Raw genomic sequence first — 21,043 nt, forward strand, 5'->3', positions numbered from 1 at the left:
AATATTTAGCTGTCCTCCTCACGTGTAGAGGATAATTACCAGCTTTACAGGAAGTTTTGCAGACTAGTTTCCTGGTTAATACTCTAAATGTGCCACTTCGTTTTTGTTCTGGCATGACACTTTATACCCAGTTTATCCAGTTAAGTGAGATGATGTGTTGCCATGCAAATGAGATAAAAAAAAAACCATACGCACAGATGAGGAGTGACTTTAGACACATACGCAGTTTTCATGAAAGACCTCTGTGTGTGACACAATCTGATAACGAGCAAATTTACACAGAAAGGAAAATGATTACCAATAAAATAGAACAAATCACTTTATGACAAAAATTAAGTTTTCTTTTATCACATCAATATTGAGCCTTGCCTCTGTTTTCCTGAACTGTCTGCTTGATGCATCTGTTTGTTCTTGCACCATAAAATCTGTGTGTTGGCTTTAGTGGCATCTAGGGCCAATACAAAAACATAAAAACACAAAAACGTGAGAACACAAAAATGCAAGAACGCAAAAACAAAAGAACACAAATAAGCAAATGGCTTGTTTGATTTTTTTATTTCTGGGATACTGTAGAAACAACAGGGCAGGCTCCATGAAAGAGGACCCACTCCGTATGCAGACATAGTGGCTCAGTCGAAGGAAACACAACGATTCTTATTTTAAGCAGATTATAAACTAACGTCAACAAAAAATATGATATACCAGTGTTGCCTATAGATTCCCTTAAATCATACACACTGGGCTTTTAAACTAACACAGTTCCTACTACTTATAAGAATATCCACATATTTGGAGTAAAATATTTTTTAAATATTGTAAGAAAAATAAGAATGATTATAAACATTTTTGTACAGCAGTTTTTATAACAGAAGAGACGGAGCTTACATGGAGATGAAACAAGTCTGCAGGATACATTTGAAATAAAATCAGGCCAGTGAAAGAGGCAAAACAATACAAAACTAGAACAGACTTGAGGTATAAATTATGAACACAGACTGGAACACAACTGATAAGGGTGATCAAAATGCTTGATCCTTATTGATGCACATCTTTAGGTTTGTTAGGTAGCAGCCAAAAGAAAGGTGCTGATCACTTTGTCCTGAATTGGACATTTGATAATCTTTTCATCTACTTCCTTACCATATCCCTGACTCTTTAAATGAAATCCGAGAAAAAAAAAACCTGTAACATGATCTGAGCCACAAGCAAAGGCAGACTGTGGAGAGGCGGAGATTTTCCAGGTGCAAGCTAAGAGTTTGTCACCCAAAACTATCTACAGCACGGGAATGAATTAAATTACCTCCACTGGACTCATATTTCAGCTTTATCTTCAACTTAATGAGGCGAATTAGGCGTTACTGTAAACGAGGTTTCAGGGAAATAGAAGTATGTGTGAACACTGAAGTTCAACTTTCTGTTATTCGAGTGACAATTGTGTGACATGCAGGAAATTGTGCGGCTGCAGATCTGTGCCAGGTCAAGGTTAATGTTGCAATCAGACACATCTTCCTTATGGCTCGGTGCCATGGGACAGTTTGAAAATTTTTCCAACAAAGAATGTTTTAAGATAAAGTGACCATGACGGATGTAAAAGTGTATTTCACAATAGAAGAAAACCTAATGCAGTATGGCTTTCTGGACACTTGTTTTCTTTGCAGAATAAAGGAATTGATTTAGAAACTTAAAGACTCAATCTGCATATTCAGAAAAGATAAGTCTGGTATTAAAAGCTGCACAGGATAAGACGCTGATTTTAATTTATTTTATTTGCACACACATAAAAACTATAGGAGGAGGTCAGGAGAGAGGTCAAGTATATACAAGCTTATACAAACAGATCTCCCCTTAACTTAAGAAGAAAAACAAATCGTAATCCTAAAAAGGGGGGAAAAAACAACTAAACTTATACGGAAAAATACAAAAAACGATAAATGACTATAAGCAATGACTAATGACTAAAGCACACCGAGCAGAATAAGTAATAACCAGTCAGTAAACAATAATTTTGTGAAAACGAAGAAAAACATTGAGCACAATGCACATAGATAGACAGACAGATAGATAGATGGATAGGTGGGTAGGTTGGCGGATGGACGGACGTGCAGATGCAGGGATGGACAGATACATACGTACTTATTCATGTGTGTAAATATACATATACATAATTTCCTTTTACATTTCTTAAAGGATAATGAGCTCTTGATAAATGGAGGTGCAACATTGCTCTGTGGAGGAGAACCTGCTTACTGTAAATATAAGCCCTTTGTAATCACAAAAAAATTTGATTAGTCATTGTACTTGTATTACATTTTTTTCACTAACTGTAACTGTTTGCAGTTTAGTGTAATTGCATTTATTTTTAAATAAAATACTGTAACTACTTACATGTAATTGGTTACCCCCCAGCACTGGTTATATGTAAGTATAATCTGTAAAATGATTTAGAAGATCAATGAAAATCAGAACAATTTAGAAGCTGTGAGTGCAAAAGCTTAAGAGTCTCTAAAGAGCTACAATGTGCTGCAGTACCACTGTCGCTAAGATGACAACAAATGTAAGCTCAGTTCCAGCTGTGGAAGCCGTCCTGTTTCCAGAAACTGAGGTGCGACACACAAAGCTGTTGTCTGGGTCGGTGCCACTTGAAGTGAATGTCACAAAGCCAACCTTCGCCCCCGCTACTTGATCCATGATCCAAGTCTGGAATTCAGACACTCGTGCAAAGACCTCAGGGAAATCGGCCAGGGCACAAGGTACTCCAAAACTGGTAGTGCCAGCTTGGACCCACTTTTCACCTTGTTTGCATTGCAAAGGTCCACCAGAGTCCCCCTGAAAAAGGAGAGACAAAACACAAAGTTAATCAATAATGCTGATAAAATGCACAGGATAAGACTGAAGTAGCCTTACCCATCCTAGTTTATTCTGATAAACACTAACATTTTGATAGAAGAAATCTAAAAGATTGCATTATGATGCTGAAATTGATAAAGGGGGATGTAAAATAAGTGATGGTATTTTATCAGTCAAGTGTGTAGGATTTAGGGGCATTTATTGATAGAAAATTAGATATAACGTTCATAAATATCTATTTAGAGGTGTATAAGCTACTAGGTACAAGGTAGATATACAAGTCATTTTTGAAACATAGTTTAAAAAATGAAATTACAACTTGTCTATGATCCTGATCCTACAACTTGTCATTGATCCTACATCTTTGGATTGATTGATTTAAATCAGCAGCTACTCTGAAAATTTCATCTTGTTACTCAGGCATGTTGCTGCTGATGGCATTGTAAATTCTTGCAGTGCATTTTTTTAATTTGGAATTTTGTGTTGTCTTGGTCCAGGATGTTAGGGGTTAACCATGTCTCTGTGAAGATGTGTGCAGAGCAGTCTCTGATTTCCCAATGCTCAATCGCCTCTCATCCACTTTATTCCGGATGTGACCAGATATTAGCCAGAAGAAGGCTTGGTAGAGGAACAACCCTCGGTCCAAGTCAGATCAGCTTAACCCTGATGCCAGCTCTCTTCACTCTCTTTGTCCAACGCTTTCAGTTTCCTCTCTCCTACACTTGCATTCAGTCCAAACCCCACACAACTTTTCCTGATGTTGCTAAGTGGTTTTAGATGGTAGAAAAGTCGTGCTTCAGCATAAGGGGCCATGGGGTTGAAAAAAATAATCACCTGAAACAAAGAACCACTGTGTTTTTGTTACCCTAGAATGAGCCGTTTATATCTTCATACGGAGCAGGTCCTAAACACTGGCTTCAGATGGGGCCGTTCATGTTTTTGCATCAGCAACTTCAGTTCTCTTACTACATATATGCCTGGCTCACAAATTTCAGTTCTGCAACCTCACCACAAGATGACACTAAATCACACCAGACTTTGAGCTGCATTTTATACAGGTTCTTCATGGAAGAAAAACAAAAAAAGTAGTTTGTAGAGTCACTTCAAATGTTCCAACAATATGTTATTATTCTAACCTGACACACTCCTTTGTTCTCTTGTCCTGCACAAATCATTTTGCCAGTGATGTTTGCATCTGTTTCTGGGATGTAGTTGCAAGCGCACTGATTATTTCCAATGACAGGAACCTGAACCTCCTGCAGTGGTCGATTAGCTGGCAGAGGTTCTGTGGGAGAGAGAGTAGAAAATCAGAATACTGTTTATTGCCCCTATTGCCCTACAATTTAGGGTGATTTTTGTTTGTGGTGATGACGATGTTTTTCTCGTAAAAATAACTTTTTTTATGTTCTAAGGCAAGCTTGTCAATTCTGACAATATAACTGTTCCCATACTGAACATTGATTCTTGACAGTGCATCCTGTAATCAACTTGCCCAAAATGTGATAGAAACGAAGGGTGTGGATAAAGGATTATACCACAAGTGGGTCCAACCAGGCAATGTGATTGGTCATTTACTCACTGAGACTGTCATCAGTTTTTGAAAGAAATCAAGTCAATTTTCTCAGCTTTCAAAGACTTAATTAACGGAGCTGCTTGCTTAATAAACTGTGAGGAAACGAGAAGAGTCCACAGCTATGCTAGCGGCTCTGTAAGGCTGTACTAGGCAAAATAATGCTTTGTGCTAAATGCTAATGTCAGTATGCTGACATGCTCACAATTACAATAACATGTTGATGTTTTAGCAGATACTATGTTTAAAATCTTAATAATACTCACCATCCTTCTTAAGTCTGCCCCAACCAGTGGCCCAGCAGAGGGTTGCGTTGTGAAACTGGCTGGAGTTACTCGCCAGGCAGATAGGTCTGATGTAGTTGGTGAAAGTGACAGGGCTGCTGAGCTGCATCAGGGCGATGTCATTGTTGAAAAGCGTATTGTTGTAGTCAGGATGGATGATGACCTGGGACACGGTGTGGCTCACCTCATGAGTATTAGGGCCAGCCTGGGTCTCTCTTCCTATGTAGAGAGTCCATGCATCTATTCGGTTTCTGGATAATAGAATAAATTATTAGTTATATTATTATTTAGTATTAACAAATTATTCCATCACATAACTTTGTCTATGACAACATTGAAGTCAAATAATGATACTGGCACATATAGCACTGAAACAACAGCTGGATGCAAATCCATGCAGATGCCGGATTCTGCATCCACCTATCACCTAACTTTAGGCTCAAACAATGTTACCAACTCATATTTTAGGCTGTTTTAATTGGAAAGTGTGAAACACTCACCTGGTCTGAGAAAGGAGAGGAAGCAAATCTATACAGCTTATAACTAATAAATAAACAAATAAATTAAACAACTGCCAAATAATGCATCCACAGCACATAGGTTTGGGCCATTTTGACTTAACCGTTTAGAATAACTATATCTGAAATACTTACTGCAGCCTACCAGGCTAAAAACTGTGCAGCGTAATAACAAATAAAGAGACAAATAAAAGTGACAAAAACATCAAAAGGTCTTTCAATGTCAGTAACACCCAACTTATTAAGTCATAGTATCCTTACTTACAAACATGTCCGTATTAAATTGTGTGTAACCTATATGTTGTGTAGAAAAATGTTTACATGGGATTTGTATCTTGTTACCTGCACTGACAGATAAGCAGACAGAATGTGACAGAAGAGATGACCGTGTTGCAGTTGTCACTCAAACGTTTCCATGGCAACAAGTCAAACAGCCTGTCTATCAGGGGCTTGCTGTCTCTGCCCTCGCAGACAGAGAACACATCACAGTGTGTGTGTGACTGATGTCTGTGAGGGCTCAGTCTGCACTTCCAGAGGGTGGACATTTGAATTAGAGAAACTGACTTTAAGAGCAATGCATGTTTGTTTTTAGGATAATGGGCTCTCCGTCCAATGGGACATTTTTCAGACTATTGTGGCTTGGAATTCTGAGCCTTTGGAACCAAATCACAGCACTTGTGAAAAATCACGACACTTACACTATGATGCAGTGAGCTGCTGTGAGCACCCACAGGTCACTGATGAGGGTCCCCCCACAGATGTGAGACCTTGCGACATCTAGGTGCACGCTGACCTGCCAGGGCCATGATCCAGCTGTGGCATTCTCGCCACCCACTATCCTTGTGTTCAAAGGTGCATCTCCACAATCTGAGATAGAGCATAGACAACTGTGAGAATACAGTAAAGTGGCTCCGATCCAGGTATGAAGCTTAAAAAAGATCCAGCTATTTTCATTGTTATTACAGTGTGTCTTTAGGATATAAAATGTGACTGCGCTTACCCTGAGCCTTTGACCCTATAGGGAAGAGAGAGATTTTAAAAAAGTTAATTATATGCATATGCCCCTGTGTGTGTGTGTGTGTGTGTGTGTGTGTGTGTGTGTGTGTGTGTGTGTGTGTGTGTGTGTGTGTGGTTGTGTGTACTCAATTAGGACACTGTCACATTTGCATTACAAGCTAGACTACATGTCCTCTCCCCTAGACTCAACATCTCCCACTGGTTTCCTTCTATTCAGGTTCCTCACTGTTTGCATCACACCACAGAACAGATCAGTGAAAGAAATGTCACATAACTTGCGCAGCTGTTACGTGAACAAAGGCATGTACATAGCTCATCATGACAGAATACTGGACCTAATAACAAAGGACAAATCACACCTTTGTGCCACCTTCAGTGAGAATGTACAGACATTCCTGTGTCAAACCCTCCCTTTTTTTCTGTAACAGTAACTCAGGTGCCTTTTCACATCTGTCTGCCAATACACCAGATGTCATGCTTGTTAATGATGGTTAACAAGCACGACATAATAATAATTTATATAATTATGTCCTTGCATGTCCATATTTTGTGTGTGTGTGTGTGTGTGTGTGTGTGTGTGTGTGTGTGCGCGCGCGCGTTCGGACGGTACCTCATTATTGTGCTAACAGGAGTGAGTCATAAAAGAAGCATGTCAGTGTCCCAAACCCCCTCTCATGTATATATATATGTATATATACACACACACACAACACACACACACACACACACACACACACACATACATATATATGCATACATACATACATATACATATATACATATACATATACATATACAAAAAATAAAATCATTAATTGGTAGCACTGTGCAATACAACAGCTATGCAAAAAGTCCTGTCTTTATTAAGTTTACATTCACATTCACCTTAAAATGACAATAAACTTGGATCAAAACTAAACTTGGAACAAACTTGTGAACAAACCAAGAGAGGAATTGTTAGTTTGAATTAAAGAATAAACTGGTATCTCAGTGTAAAAGCTCACCATGGCCAGTGAGGGCAGAGCACATCAGGAGAATCCACGCAGTCCAGGCTGCCATCATGTACCGTCACTAAGTTTTTGCCTCCATGAGTGCAGAGTGCTTCTGATTGACTCCTCAGCCACTCCCTAAACAAACCTGTTTTTCTTGGTAGCTCACGAGATAACATAGTTCAGTGACGACTCAAAACATCAACTGCTTTACTCTAAATTTTTCTATCTGGAAACCAGTGTAGAGTCTGACTTTATGACGAGTTACAATAAAACGACTTGAAATTTAGCAAAAAAGAAAATTAAAAAAGATCGACGCATAGATATAGATAGATAGATAGATCGATAGATAGATAGATAGAATAGTTTAATATAGTTAGAAAATATAGTTTTTGGACATTTTATACTAATAATAATTTTCCCCCTCTGTTTCTCTTTTAAAACTAAATTTCACCTCCTTTGATTGTCACCTTTTCCCTTATTTCTTACATTTTTAGAGTGTCTTGGGAAGTTGCTCATTGCCTTATTGCCAGTGCAAAAACTAACTGTGTTCTGTTCATTCCTTGTCAGACATATTTGCTGCTGTCCTGCTTTATTTATTTATTTATTTATTTATTTATTTATTTATTTATTCTCTGCTTGTTATCCCTGGACTTGTAGCTGCCAGTAAGATTTTATTCCCTTAAAAAATCACTAAACTGATCTTTTCTGCCTGCCTTTATTTGCATTTGAATCCTATCTTGGTTAACTACAGTTGATGCCTTGTGACAGTCAGTGCTTAAATTCTAAATGATAAATGTTTTACCACACCTTCATTTAGGTGTTTGGATATTTATGATCCAATTTAAAACAACAATCAAGTCCTGCTGTCTGACTCATCAGCTGATGAGTTTGCACAATTTTTATATTGAAAGTCAAATCACACAGATTGCTGCTGTTTTATGGTGGCAAAACTTCAACACATATATCAGTCTGCCTAAGAAGGTGAAATGAATAGCTGCTTATGTCTCAATTTAACCAAACTACTGCAGGAAAACACAGACGTGAAACTTCACTGGCAATGCCAGTCATGCAAGACAGTTTCAAGACAGCTCAGTGCCGTGTTTGCATTCTGAGGAAATCCCCTTAATCTGCCCACATAAAGCCCAACCCTTAACCAACCCTCTCTTGTTTTTAGATTTATAGTTTTTATTAAAATTAAAAAAGGACATTGTCCAACAGTGATAAAGAACAACCCCTTTAAAGAATAATTTATCGTATGATATTTAATGTTCACAAAGACAACAACATAAATTAAAAAGCTTCCAACGTAAAATCTGATGAGTAACAAACAGCTCACATGAAAAAAAACAAGTCAGGAAGAAAAATAAAAGAAGAAAAACAAAGCAAAAAAAAAGCAGAAAAACAAAAAAAGAGGGGAAAAAGAAGAACGACTTAGAGAGATAAATATTTTACAATGGTACACAACAATAAAAAGAGTACAAGGGAGTTCAGAGATCAGAACCCTTTTTGTGGGTTTCCCACTTACTCCATTTACGCATGCAAAGGTTTTTTCAATTGATGCCAACTGTAACAATTTGTCCACTAACAACATATTTTAGTTGTTTTCACTATCTTGTAATGCAGTTTTCATTCACAGTGATAACAACACTTTGTTTAATGTTTTTTTTTGGGTTGTTTTTTTTCGTTCTGCAGTTCTTGTGAACATGATATTTCAAGAATGCCTTAAGGGATTTTTTTCAAATTTAGCACAAATGTCTACTTTAACGCAAGAATTAACTGATGAGCATCTGGTGGTCAAAAGGTCAAGGTCACTGTGACCTTGTAAAACATGTTTTTGGCCATAACTGCATATGCATATGCTCAAATTTCACATGAATGTCTAATAGCATATGATGATGAAGTTCTGACACTTTATATCCAAAAGATAAAAAGTCAAATGTGTTGTAATGTTCTGCAAAAACTCTTTTCGAGCTTTGAATCTATGTCATAACTCGGTGAGTGGTGGCACTGATCGTGGGTGTCCACCCTGAAACTGTGCTCAAAGTTTAAATCTGCTGTGCTGATGTGAAGCATTCATGTTTTCACAGACATGGATTTAAACTTTGAGTGCAGCTAGACTGTTACGCGGAGGCATACAACCACATGTCGGTATTTCTAGCTTTACCTCTTTTATGAAAATGTAACAAAAATCATGATCTTTCCATAACGTTAACCAAAGTGCTTTTGTTGCCTAAACAGGAGTCTGGAGGTGACCTGAAAATCTCTCGTCAAGGTCTTGCACTTCGCCCTCCATCCATCGCTGCCAACAATGTAACCAAAAAAGCCGGTGAGTAACATACATATATCATTTCTGGAAGACAGGGTTTCCATGTGAAATTAGCATATTTAAATGAGAAAAGTTGCATTTAAAATGTGTTTTTTTTCTTCACAAGGGTATACACTGGTGAAAAGATGGTTATGAATATTATATTACATTTCTGCCAAAAGTAATCAATGATGCCAAAACTAGCTGTGATAAATTTGGCCCTTTTAGAATCACAGACTGTACACATAAAGTTAAATTTACTTAAAAGTATATATAACAAATAGAAAATTTAAAGAGGCAAAAGCTGAAATGTGATTCTTATGTGAATCCTGATTTGCACACTCCTCACATTATCTTTCTTAGACTGATAATTTTGATAGATCATAGATGATCATAGATGTGTCACTTTGGAATGAAGCTCTCCAAAAATGAAAATTGACACATGCTTGTAATCACAAACATGCGATAATCTAGAATCTACTCTAGCACTTATTACTCTTTAAACAACTTAAAAGGCCTTTTTATCAAGATTTCTTTGTGTTTCTCTGTGCTCTTTTTCACGTTTTAAGTGACCGGGTCTCAGTTGTTGGTTGTTTGATGTTTCCAGGCTGCTGTCAATTAGCAGATGAGGTTTTTCTTTTTAGAGTAAAATCTTTAAAAACATATTTATGGGATGTTTAGATTGAAGACTTTGAGAGTGATGTGTATTTGTCACTGCCAATAGAATAAATATAATAGAATATTATGTAAAAGAAATCCCTAAAAGTAGGAGAGCACTTTTGTTTTGACATTAAAGACTTGAGTATCATCAGGTATTGCAGAAAAAGCACACATGGGTCCTTAAAAATTCACCAGAATGCAAGAAATTAATTATTTGATGCTCAAAATTTTATAGCAGAGGACTCATAAACCTCTGATTTATATGTGCCCTCCCTAACGAGGACATTCGTTTTAATCGAAACCTGTGCCCTTGATAATGGTCCTGTGATAGGACGTTCTGTGTTTTGGCTGGTATATTTCAGCTCATCCTGCACTTTGCTATCTGGCCACAGGATGGCAATATCACATAGTCCTGGATCACTTTGCCCTCAAAGACTCCATGAATCAAAAATTAATTATAATTTTAAAAAGTGTCAGCTGAACTCTTTCTTCTCTGTGAACATAATGCAAGCTGTTTCTCAGTGACAGACCGAAGAGGTCCAAGTCAGGAGATGCAGTGTGATATTGTTAACACAGCATGTTCTTTAAGGAAAGGGTATGTGAGTGTGATTGAGTGGGTGGGAGAGAGAGAGAGAGAGAGAGAGGGCAGACACAGCAAATCTGAGTGTAAAAAACCTTGAGATCTGACAAAGCCTCCCAGTGTGTGTGCTGTGAGTGGAAGTTGCAGCACCCTGAAGGTTTCCTGTTGGAACGACTGTCTCTCCTAGTGTTTGCTGTTAGTTGTAAAACATGGACTTTCTAAACTTAACTGGGCCTGAATGAAGTTCAGCTGAGAGTGGATGGATCTTCAGACAGGAATTTATGCACTATGGAGATGTTCGTCAGATGGTGCTTAGTTTGGATACTTCTGAAAGGAACCTTTTGTTTGGTAAGTAGATGCCCTAAACATTAAATCCATGTTAAGTGAGGTGAAAAAATAGTGCATTTACTCAGTCTACAGTTGTGAACCACTGACACTTGAGTATTTGCATTTTAAGTGTCTTTTGTAATAATAAGATATGTAATATATAGAGAAAAAAATATTTATGCCACCATAAACGTTTGTAAAATTGTTCATTTTGCAGTTTAACATGCCAAAATACACTGTAAGCCAGCTAAATATGATGCATTTTTTTAAGTTTTATCAATAAACAATATATGTGTTCAGTTAGATATCTTACATGATTAATAATACATCTTACAGGCTGTTGCATCACTACTTGTGATACATCATGTCAATACTTTGATACAATTCAATATAATACTAGATTTAATGCATTTTGAATATATCTTCTAGATCAATATTTTTATCATAATATTTCTATTTTCACTGTATTCTTTTGTGTGCTAAGTTTTGGCAGTGGTTCCCAACTGGTGGGTTGTGGTCCATAAGTGGGACATGGCTTCATTATGAATGGAGCACAAGTGACTGGTGAAAGTATAAATAAGTAAAAAAAAAAACAATACACTTTATTTTGAAGTACAGCCCAACAGACTTTGTTAAGGGCCTTGTTTATCATGCCAACCTGTTTTTTCCCAGTACAGCAACAATGTATTGCCATGTTCGTGATATTATTTGGCCTATTAACATGGTGTGGTTAACAGCGTCACTTGTCTTGAAGAAATAATATGCACTTTTTTGGTTGCAGTGCTGTTAGTTTACTAAGTTTTAAGTAATTACACTTCGTTCTTGTATTATGTTTTATTTAATTGTGCCCTAAGCCTAGAAGTTCTTTGCATTTTGTGAAATAAAATTGAATATGGGGTAATTTATCTTACTTGTAGTCCTTAAACTAATGACTAAGGAGAAAGTTGGGAACCACTGTCTTAGACTATAAGATTGAGTATTAACTTCAACCTCTGAACATTTTTATTAAGTTATTTCCACTTGTACTCATTGTCCAAATATCTCCCCTAAATTTCTGTCTAGTTGGTTCTTGGGCAACATCATGCCAACTTCACCTTCAACAAAAGAGCATCCCCTGAGCTCAACACAGACCAGGACCCTTCTTTACATAAAAACCGGGCGCCTCAAACTGAGAGTTTTATTCAGAACACAAAGCAACCCATCAGCCCTTTTATTCCTCTTTCAAAGCATGGACTCCTGGAAATACTTGGAGGAAACTCCCAGTCAGCCTCCAACCCATCCTTAAAGATAAAGCTTCGTCCCATCATGAAAGTCCAGGGAACATCGAAATTCTCCAGGACGTTCAGTTGGGGGGACTTTTACTCAAACATCAAGACCGTCAAACTAAATTTGCTGATAATGGGAAAGATTGTGGATCACGGGAATGGCTCTCTTGGAGTCTACTTTCGCCACAACTCCACAGGTGTGGGCAACGTCTCTGTTAGCCTTGTTCCACCAATGAAAGAGGTGGAGTTTGATCTGGAGCGACAAAGTGTTGTCAACCCTAAAGACTCAAAGACGTTCAACTGCAGGGTGGACTATGAGAAGACAGAACGTAACAAAAAGGTGATTCTGTGTAACTATGACCCATCCAAGACATGTGCTCAGGAGCAGACCCAGAGTCACGTCACCTGGATGTGTTCCAAACCCTTCCAGGTCATCTGCATCTACGTGTCTTTCTACAGCACAGACTACAGACTGGTTCAAAAAGTGTGTCCAGACTACAGCTACCAGAATCCAGGAGCTTACCTGCCCATAGGCTGACCCAAAGTCAAGGACACAAGGGGAGAATAATGTTTCAGTAAATCAACAGAGAGTTTCAGAGAGAGCAGCTATTTGCAGTTTTAACGGGATTTCAAAGTTTAACATTTCTCTTGTGAATACATTTGTCTGAGAAGTTACAAAATACTGTAAAGTTTATTATATAAGTGCTATATCTTGCTTGTTGTAGACTACAAGAGTTATATAACATTGTTCCTAAGAAATTAGTAGAATTGGGACTGCAACTAATGATTATTTTCATGATCCATGATTGTGATTACTCTTTACAATACACTTTGATTGAATGTTTTGTTTTATGAAATGACAGCAAGTTGTAAAAAAAAAAAAAAGTCACCACTTCTTTATTATCACATAAGACAAATAAAAGCAGAATAATCATATAAAAAAATGAGAGGGGGATTTAATTAGTATTTTTTCTTTTTTTTCACAGTCAAAGTGATTCTCAAAATAGTTTCAAATGTATTCCTAATCTAATAATAAAGAAATGCCTTTTGGTATATACATATAATTCAGCGAGCTCTATCAGCACTATTGCCATTGTTACCACTGTTTGTACTGTTAGCACCATTAATTGCTTCATACTCAAAAAGTGCTAACAAAATGAAAGTGCCAAAATATTAAATTAAGCCTCTGTTAAAAGTCTTTTTAACAGTTGTTTCAGTTTATTCATACGGGAAATTTGGCTAGACACTACTCTGGAAAATGACTGCCTCTAAAGTTTAAGACTAAATTGCACCTGTGACGAATATTACGTTTATTCGTTGAACAGTTCAAACTAACTGGGGAGATAGCCAATCATAATGGGTTGGCAAAAATGAAGTCTCAAATATGCCTGGAAGTAATACAATAGAATGAGGTCCAAAATGTGCCAAAAAGGTAATACTATACTTTGTCGTCCAAAATATGCCAAAAATGTCATATTATAGCATGTCGCCCAAACTAACATAAAATATTCCGTAAGTCACACTGTAGTATTTTGTTCAAACTATGCCAGAAATGTCATAGTATAGCAAGTTGTCAAAAACAACATGAAAATGTCATACTATAGTATGTCATTGTAAATAAACCAAAAACATCATCCAAAATGTGCTGAAAAAAGTCATACTATAGTATGTCATCCAAAATAGCAATTAAAGTCATACTATAGTATGTGGTACAAAATAGCCTATAAATGTTATACTAAACATTGTCATTCAAAATACACTTAAAAAGTCATGCTATAGTATGCAGTAATAGTAATATTATGTGTAAAATATGCGAAAAAAGTTATACTATAACATGTAGTTCAAAATATGTGAAAAAAGTCATACTATAGTATGTCATCCAAAATAGCATAAAAATGTCATACTATAGCATGTTGTTAAAAATATGCCAAAAAAGTCATGCTATAGCACATTGGTCGGCAACTTGGACCCGCAGAGCAACATTGGCCCTCCAGCAATAATATCTGGCCCGCAAGGTTGGTTTGATAATTTGATTTTTCTTTCTTTCTTTTTTTTTTTTTCACGATATCAGAATGAAAGTCCCACAAATAGGTTGTCTTGTCCAAATAGAGAATTACCCCTGTTTGAAGAATGCTGATAACACTTTTATCCCTGTTGAGAGTGAGAGTGAATGACAGAGACAGACACTGTAATGAACGGCTTCTGGTGCTGAAATAGTGACATGCCATGTGTGGTATGACGGAAATAGCACCAGTTCGGTAAATCATTCAAACGTTATTTTACTTGTGTGACTTTGGGCCACGGCACCAAACCTGTGAACAGGAACAAAGGCAATTTAGCAAAATTTCATGAAAAACACTGACACCAAAAGCAATGCAGAAAAAGCAGAATCTGACATAAATGACAGTAATGCAGCAATCTAATGAGTAGTCCATTACTGTAAAAATACAAACTACATAGATTACCCTGAGTTATGCACGAGTTAGGGAAGAGTAATTGGCCTGAATGAGACCACTGATAATAGCACCATGCACAGCATTTGAAAGCGCTTTTGTGCGGCGAGTCGTGGACCTCACAGAAAGGGGCACCTGTTTCACGGAGGCAGTGATACCATCCATTGACTTGCCTTCTAATATAGTATTATATTCTTTGTATGTAGCGACAGCTTCGCTGCAGATGAGACACACAGGCTTTGCATTCACAAAACCAGGTAGAATGAATGCAAACTCGCCTTTCCATTCTTCAATGAATGCCCTATTTACACTGTCAGCTTAAATGTTATTTTATGACATTTTTGGCCTTTTTTGACATGCTATACTATGACGTGACTCTACGAGCTATATGTATTTTTCAGCCACTTTTTCCACATGTCAAAATTTGATGTTTTTTGACATACGGTACCATATTGTTTTCAGCCATTTCTTCGACATGTTATATTGTGGCAGTTCTGGCCTTTTTTTGACGTTTTTCACTATGACTGTTTTTACAATATTCTAAGCCATGGTGTGTGCCAGCACACTATGTTATGCAGTTTCCAGCTGTTTTCAGCTGTTTTTAGTACGTCATTGTTGATGTTTTTCGCCATGCTTTTTGGGTGATTTTTTTGACATGCCATATTTTGATGTTTTTAGCTGTTTTTGGAACATTCTGTGCCAGGGCATTTGTAGACATGCTATTTAATACGGTCCCCAGCTGTTTTCAGCCAGTTATGCAGCATGTCATATATTACATTTTTCGCCATACAATAGCCTCACTTCTTTACGTAATTATATCAACATGCCATATTATGACGTTTTTGCCGTTTTTGGAACATTCTCTTATATGGGGTGTGTCAGCATGCCATTTTATGCAGATTTCAGCTGTTTCAAGCTGTTTTTGAGACATGTCATTTTTTACATTTTTCTCCATACTATAGCCTTGCTTTTTGGGTCATTTTTTCAAGACATTGTTATCGTGTTTTTACCATTTTTTTCCAACTGTCTATGCAATGAGGTGTCTCACCACAGTGTTTTAGCCAGTTTTCAGCTGTTTTTTGGACAGGTCATTTTTTGACATTTCTGCCATACTATAGCCTTGCTTTTTTGGTGATTTTTTTGACATTCTATATTACACTGTTTTTGGCCATATTTGGAAATTCCAATAGTATGGCATGTCTTGGCGCTCTATTTTATGCTGTTTTGAAGTGTTTTCTGCAGTTTTTTGGACAGGTCATTTTTTGACATTTCTGCCATGCTATAGGCTTGCTTTTTTTGTCATTTTTACGACATGCCATGTTACGGTGTTTTTGGACGTTTTTGCAACATCCAATGCTATGGAGTGTCTCAGCACGCTATTTTATGCTGTTTTGAGGTGCTTTCAGCTATTTTTTGGACAGGTCATTTTTTGACATTTTTGCCATACTATAGCCTTGCTTTTTCGGTCATTTTTTCCACATTCTAAATTGAGGCCATGTTTGCCTTTCTTTTTTGGTCATTTTTTTGACATTCTATATTAAGGTGTTTTTGGCTATATTTGAACATTCCAATGCTATGTCGTGTCTTAGCGCTCTATTTTCTGCTGTTTTGAGGTGTTTTCTGCTGTTTTTTGAACAGGTCATGTTTTGACATTTTTGCCATACTATAGCCTTGCTTTTTTGGTCATTTTTTCGACATGCTATATTAAGGTGTTTTTGGTCATTTTTACAAAATCCAATGCTATTGCGTATCTTAGCATGCTATTTTATGCTGTTTTTAGGTGCTTTCAGCCATTTTTTGACATTTTTGCCATACTATAGCCTTGCTTTTTTGGTCATTTTTTTCAACATGCTAAATTAAGGTGTTTTTGTCCATATTTTGACATTCTAATGCTACGGCATCTCTTAGCATGGTATTTTATGCTGTTTTGAGGTGCTTTCAGCCATTTTTTGGACAGGCCATTTTTTGACACTTTGCCATACTATAGCCTATAGCCTTGCTCTTTTGGTCATTTTTCCAACATGCTAAATTAAGGTTTTTTTGTCCATATTTTGACATTCTAATGCTATGGCGTGTCTCAGCGTGCTATTTTATGCTGTTTTGAGGTGCTTTCAGCCATATTTTGGACAGGTCATTTTTTGACATTTTTGCCATACTATAGCCTTGCTTCTTTGGTCATCTGTTCGACATGTTACATTAAGGTGTTTTTGGACATTTTTGCAACATCCAATGCTATTGCGTGTCTTAACATGCTATTTTATGCTGTTTTTAGGTGTTTTTTACTGTTTTTTGGACAGGTCATTTTTTGACATTTTTGCCATACTATAGCCTTGCTTTTTTGGTCATTTTTTTCAACATGCTAAATTAAGGTGTTTTTGTCCATATTTTGACATTCTAATGCTATGGCGTGTCTCAACGCGCTTTTTTATGCTGTTTTGAGGTGCTTTCAACCATTTTTTGGACAGGTCATTTTTTGACATTTTTGCCATACTATAGCCTTGATGCTATATTAAGGTGTTTTTGGACGTTTTTACAACATCCAATGCTATGGCGTGTTTTAGCATGCTATTTTATGCTGTTTTTAGGTGTTTTTTACTGTTTTTTTGGACAGGTAATTTTTTGACATTTTTGCCATACCATAGCCTTGTGTCTTTGGTCATTTTTTCGACATGCTAATTTAAGGGGTTTTTGGACGTTTTTGCAACATCCAATGCTATTGCGTGTCTTAGCATGCTATTTTATGCTGTTTTGAGGTGCTTTCAGCTGTTTTTTGGACAGGTCATTTTTTGACAATTTTGCCATACTATAGCCTTGCTTTTTTGGTCATTTTTTCGACATGCTAAATTAAGGTGTTTTTGGACGTTTTTTTGCAACATCCAATGCTATTGCGTGTCTTACCATGCTATTTTTATGCTGTTTTTACGTGCTTTCAGCCATTTTTTGGACAGGTCATTTTTTGACATTTTTGCCATACCTTGCTTTTGCCTTGCTTGCAGGCCTTGCTTTTTTGGTCATTTTTTCGACATGCTAATTTAAGGTGTTTTTGTCCATATTTTGACATTCTAATGACATGGCATGTCTCAGCGCGCTATTTATGCTGTTTTGAGGTGCTTTCAGCCATTTTTTGGACAGGTCATTTTTTGACAGTTTTACCATACTATAGCCTTGCTTCTTTGGTCATTTTTTTCGACATGCTAAATTAAGGTGTTTTTGGACATTTTTGCAACATCCAATGCTATTGCGTGTCTTAACATGCTATTTTATGCTGTTTTGAGGTGTTTTTTACTGTTTTTTTGGACAGGTCATTTTTTGACATTTTTGCTATACTATAGCCTTGCTTTTTTGGTCATTTTTTTAAACATGCTAATTTAAGGTGTTTTTGTCCATATTTTGACATTCTAATGCTACAGCATGTCTTAGCATGCTATTTTATGTTGTTTTGAGGTGCTTTCAGCCATTTTTTGGACAGGTCATTTTTTGACAGTTTTGCCATACTATAGCCTTGCTTCTTTGGTCATTTTTTCGACATGCTACATTAAGGTGTTTTTGTCCATATTTTGACATTCTAATGCTACGGCATGTCTTAGCACGCTATTTTATGTTGTTTTGAGGTGCTTTCAGCCATTTTTTGGACAGGTCATTTTTTGACAGTTTTGCCATACTATAGCCTTGCTTCTTTGGTCATTTTTTCGACATGCTACATTAAGGTGTTTTTGGACGTTTTTGCAACATCCAATGCTATGGCGTGTCTCAGCACGCTATTTTATGCTGTTTTTAGGTGCTTTCAGCCATTTTTTGGACAGGTCATTTTTTGACATTTTTTACCATACTATAGCCTTGCTTTTTTGGTCATTTTTTTAAACATGCTAATTTAAGGTGTTTTTGTCCATATTTTGACATTCTAATGCTACGGCATCTCTTAGCATGCTATTTTATGCTGTTTTTAGGTGTTTTTCAGCCATTTTTTTGGACAGGCCATTTTTTGACACCTTGCCATACTATAGCCTATAGCCTTGCTCTTTTGGTCATTTTTTCGACATGCTAATTTAAGGTTTTTGTCCATATTTTGACATTCTAATGCTACGGCATGTCTTAGCATGCTATTTCATGCTGTTTTGAGGTGCTTTCAGCGATTTTTGGACAGGTCATTTTATGACATTTTTGCCATACTATAGCCTTGCTTTTTTGGTCATTTTTTTCAACATGCTAAATTAAGGTGTTTTTGTCCATATTTTGACATTTCTAATGCTATAGCGTGTCTCAGCACGCTATTTTATGCTGTTTTGAGGTGCTTTCGGCCATTTTTTGGACAGGTCATTTTTTGACAGTTTTGCCATACTATAGCCTTGCTTCTTTGGTCATTTTTTCGACATGCTACATTAAGGTTTTTTTTGGACGTTTTTTGCAACATCCAATGCTATGGCGTGTCTCAGCACGCTATTTTATGCTGTTTTGAGGTGCTTTCAGCTATTTTTTGGACAGGTCTTTTTTTGACTTTTTTTGCCATACTATAGCCTTGCTTCTTTGGTCATTTTTTCGACATGCTAATTTAAGGGGTTTTTGGATGTTTTTGCAACATCTAATGCTATTGCATGTCTTAGCATGCTATTTTATGTTGTTTTTAGGTGTTTTTTTACTGTTTTTTGGACAGGTCATTTTTTGACATTTTTGCCATACTATAGCCTTGCTTTTTTGGTCATTTTTTTCAACATGCTAAATTAAGGTGTTTTTGTCCATATTTTGACATTCTAATGCTACGGCATGTCTTAGCATGCTATTTTATGTTGTTTTGAGGTGCTTTCAGCCATTTTTTTGGACAGGTCATTTTTTGACAGTTTTGCCATACTATAGCCTTGCTTCTTTGGTCATTTTTTCGACATGCTAATTTAAGGGGTTTTTGGATGTTTTTGCAACATCTAATGCTATTGCATGTCTTAGCATGCTATTTTATGTTGTTTTTAGGTGTTTTTTTACTGTTTTTTGGACAGGTCATTTTTTGACATTTTTGCCATACTATAGCCTTGCTTTTTTGGTCATTTTTTTCAACATGCTAAATTAAGGTGTTTTTGTCCATATTTTGACATTCTAATGCTATAGCGTGTCTCAGCGCGCTTTTTTTATGCTGTTTTTAGGTGCTTTCAGCCATTTTTACCATTTTTTGGACAGGTCATTTTTTGACATTTTTGCCATACTATAGCCTTGCTTCTTTGGTCATTTTTTCGACATGCTACATTAAACTGTTTTTGGACGTTTTTGCAACGTCCAATGCTATGGCGTGTCTCAGCACGCTATTTTATGCTGTTTTGAGGTGCTTTCAGCTATTTTTTGGACAGGTCATTTTTTGACATTTTTGCCATGCTATAGCCTTGCTTCTTTGGTCATTTTTTCGACATGCTAAATTAAGGTGGTTTTGGACGTTTTTGCAACATCCAATGCTATTGCGTGTCTTAGCATGCTATTTTATGCTGTTTTGAGTTGCTTTCAGCCATTTTTTGGACAGGTCTTTTTTTTACGTTTTTGACATACTATAGCCTTGCATCTTTGGTCAGTTTTTCGACATGCTAATTTAAAGTGTTTTTAGACGTTTTTGCAACATCCAATGCTATTGCGTGTCTTAGCATGCTATTTTATGCTGTTTTTAGGTGTTTTTTACTGTTTTTTGGACAGGTTATTTTTGACATTTTTGCCATACTATAGCCTTGCTTTTTTGGTCATTTTTTCGACATGCTAAATTAAGGTGTTTTTGTCCATATTTTGACATTCTAATGCTACGGCATGTCTTAGCATGCTATTTTATGTTGTTTTGAGGTGCTTTCAGCCATTTTTTGGACAGGTCATTTTTTGACAGTTTTGCCATACTATAGCCTTGCTTCTTTGGTCATTTTTTCGACATGCTAATTTAAGGGGTTTTTGGATGTTTTTGCAACATCTAATGCTATTGCATGTCTTAGCATGCTATTTTATGTTGTTTTTAGGTGTTTTTTTTACTGTTTTTTGGACAGGTCATTTTTTGACATTTTTGCCATACTATAGCCTTGCTTTTTTGGTCATTTTTTTCAACATGCTAAATTAAGGTGTTTTTGTCCATATTTTGACATTCTAATGCTATAGCGTGTGCAATGCTAGAGCACTGCTTTCCCCTCCTGAGACGCCGGATGGTGGTCCAGAACCTCTTCGAAGCCGTCTGGAAGTCGTTCTCCATGGCCTCACCGAACTCCTCCCATG

At 36.7% G+C, this 21,043-nt stretch overlaps 2 protein-coding genes across 2 annotated transcripts; one reads left to right on the forward strand and one right to left on the reverse strand.

Moving 5' to 3' along the window:
* Positions 1-1,747: 1,747 nt before the first annotated feature.
* LOC121958771 (chymotrypsin-like protease CTRL-1) lies at positions 1,748-7,324 on the reverse strand. The gene is made up of 6 exons (XM_042507884.1): positions 7,241-7,324; positions 6,220-6,234; positions 5,918-6,086; positions 4,684-4,952; positions 3,984-4,132; positions 1,748-2,826 (listed from the first exon to the last, which is right to left on the reverse strand). Exons 1-6 carry the CDS (start codon positions 7,296-7,298, stop codon positions 2,503-2,505), a joined length of 984 nt encoding a protein of 327 aa, XP_042363818.1. The 5' UTR covers positions 7,299-7,324; the 3' UTR covers positions 1,748-2,502.
* A 3,671-nt stretch (positions 7,325-10,995) lies between these two features.
* On the forward strand, positions 10,996-13,054 carry LOC121958772 (neurexophilin-1-like). The gene is made up of 2 exons (XM_042507885.1): positions 10,996-11,121; positions 12,163-13,054. Exons 1-2 carry the CDS (start codon positions 11,062-11,064, stop codon positions 12,901-12,903), a joined length of 801 nt encoding a protein of 266 aa, XP_042363819.1. The 5' UTR covers positions 10,996-11,061; the 3' UTR covers positions 12,904-13,054.
* Positions 13,055-21,043: the final 7,989 nt, after the last annotated feature.

The sequence above is a fragment of the Plectropomus leopardus genome, chromosome 19 (assembly GCF_008729295.1).
Source record: "Plectropomus leopardus isolate mb chromosome 19, YSFRI_Pleo_2.0, whole genome shotgun sequence".
NCBI lineage: Eukaryota > Metazoa > Chordata > Actinopteri > Perciformes > Serranidae > Plectropomus > Plectropomus leopardus.

Excerpts from the sequence above, each read along its gene's own strand:
- LOC121958771 (XM_042507884.1), bottom strand. The coding sequence starts at position 7,298 with ATGATGGCAGCCTGGACTGCGTGGATTCTCCTGATGTGCTCTGCCCTC. Across the intron at positions 4,133-4,683 it reads GGGCAGACTTAAGAAGGATG|AACCTCTGCCAGCTAATCGA; the intron begins GTGAGTATTATT and ends TCTCTCCCACAG. Across the intron at positions 2,827-3,983 it reads AGAACAAAGGAGTGTGTCAG|GGGGACTCTGGTGGACCTTT; the intron begins GTTAGAATAATA and ends CTCCTTTTTCAG.
- LOC121958772 (XM_042507885.1), top strand. The coding sequence starts at position 11,062 with ATGGAGATGTTCGTCAGATGGTGCTTAGTTTGGATACTTCTGAAAGGA. Across the intron at positions 11,122-12,162 it reads TGAAAGGAACCTTTTGTTTG|TTGGTTCTTGGGCAACATCA; the intron begins GTAAGTAGATGC and ends ATTTCTGTCTAG.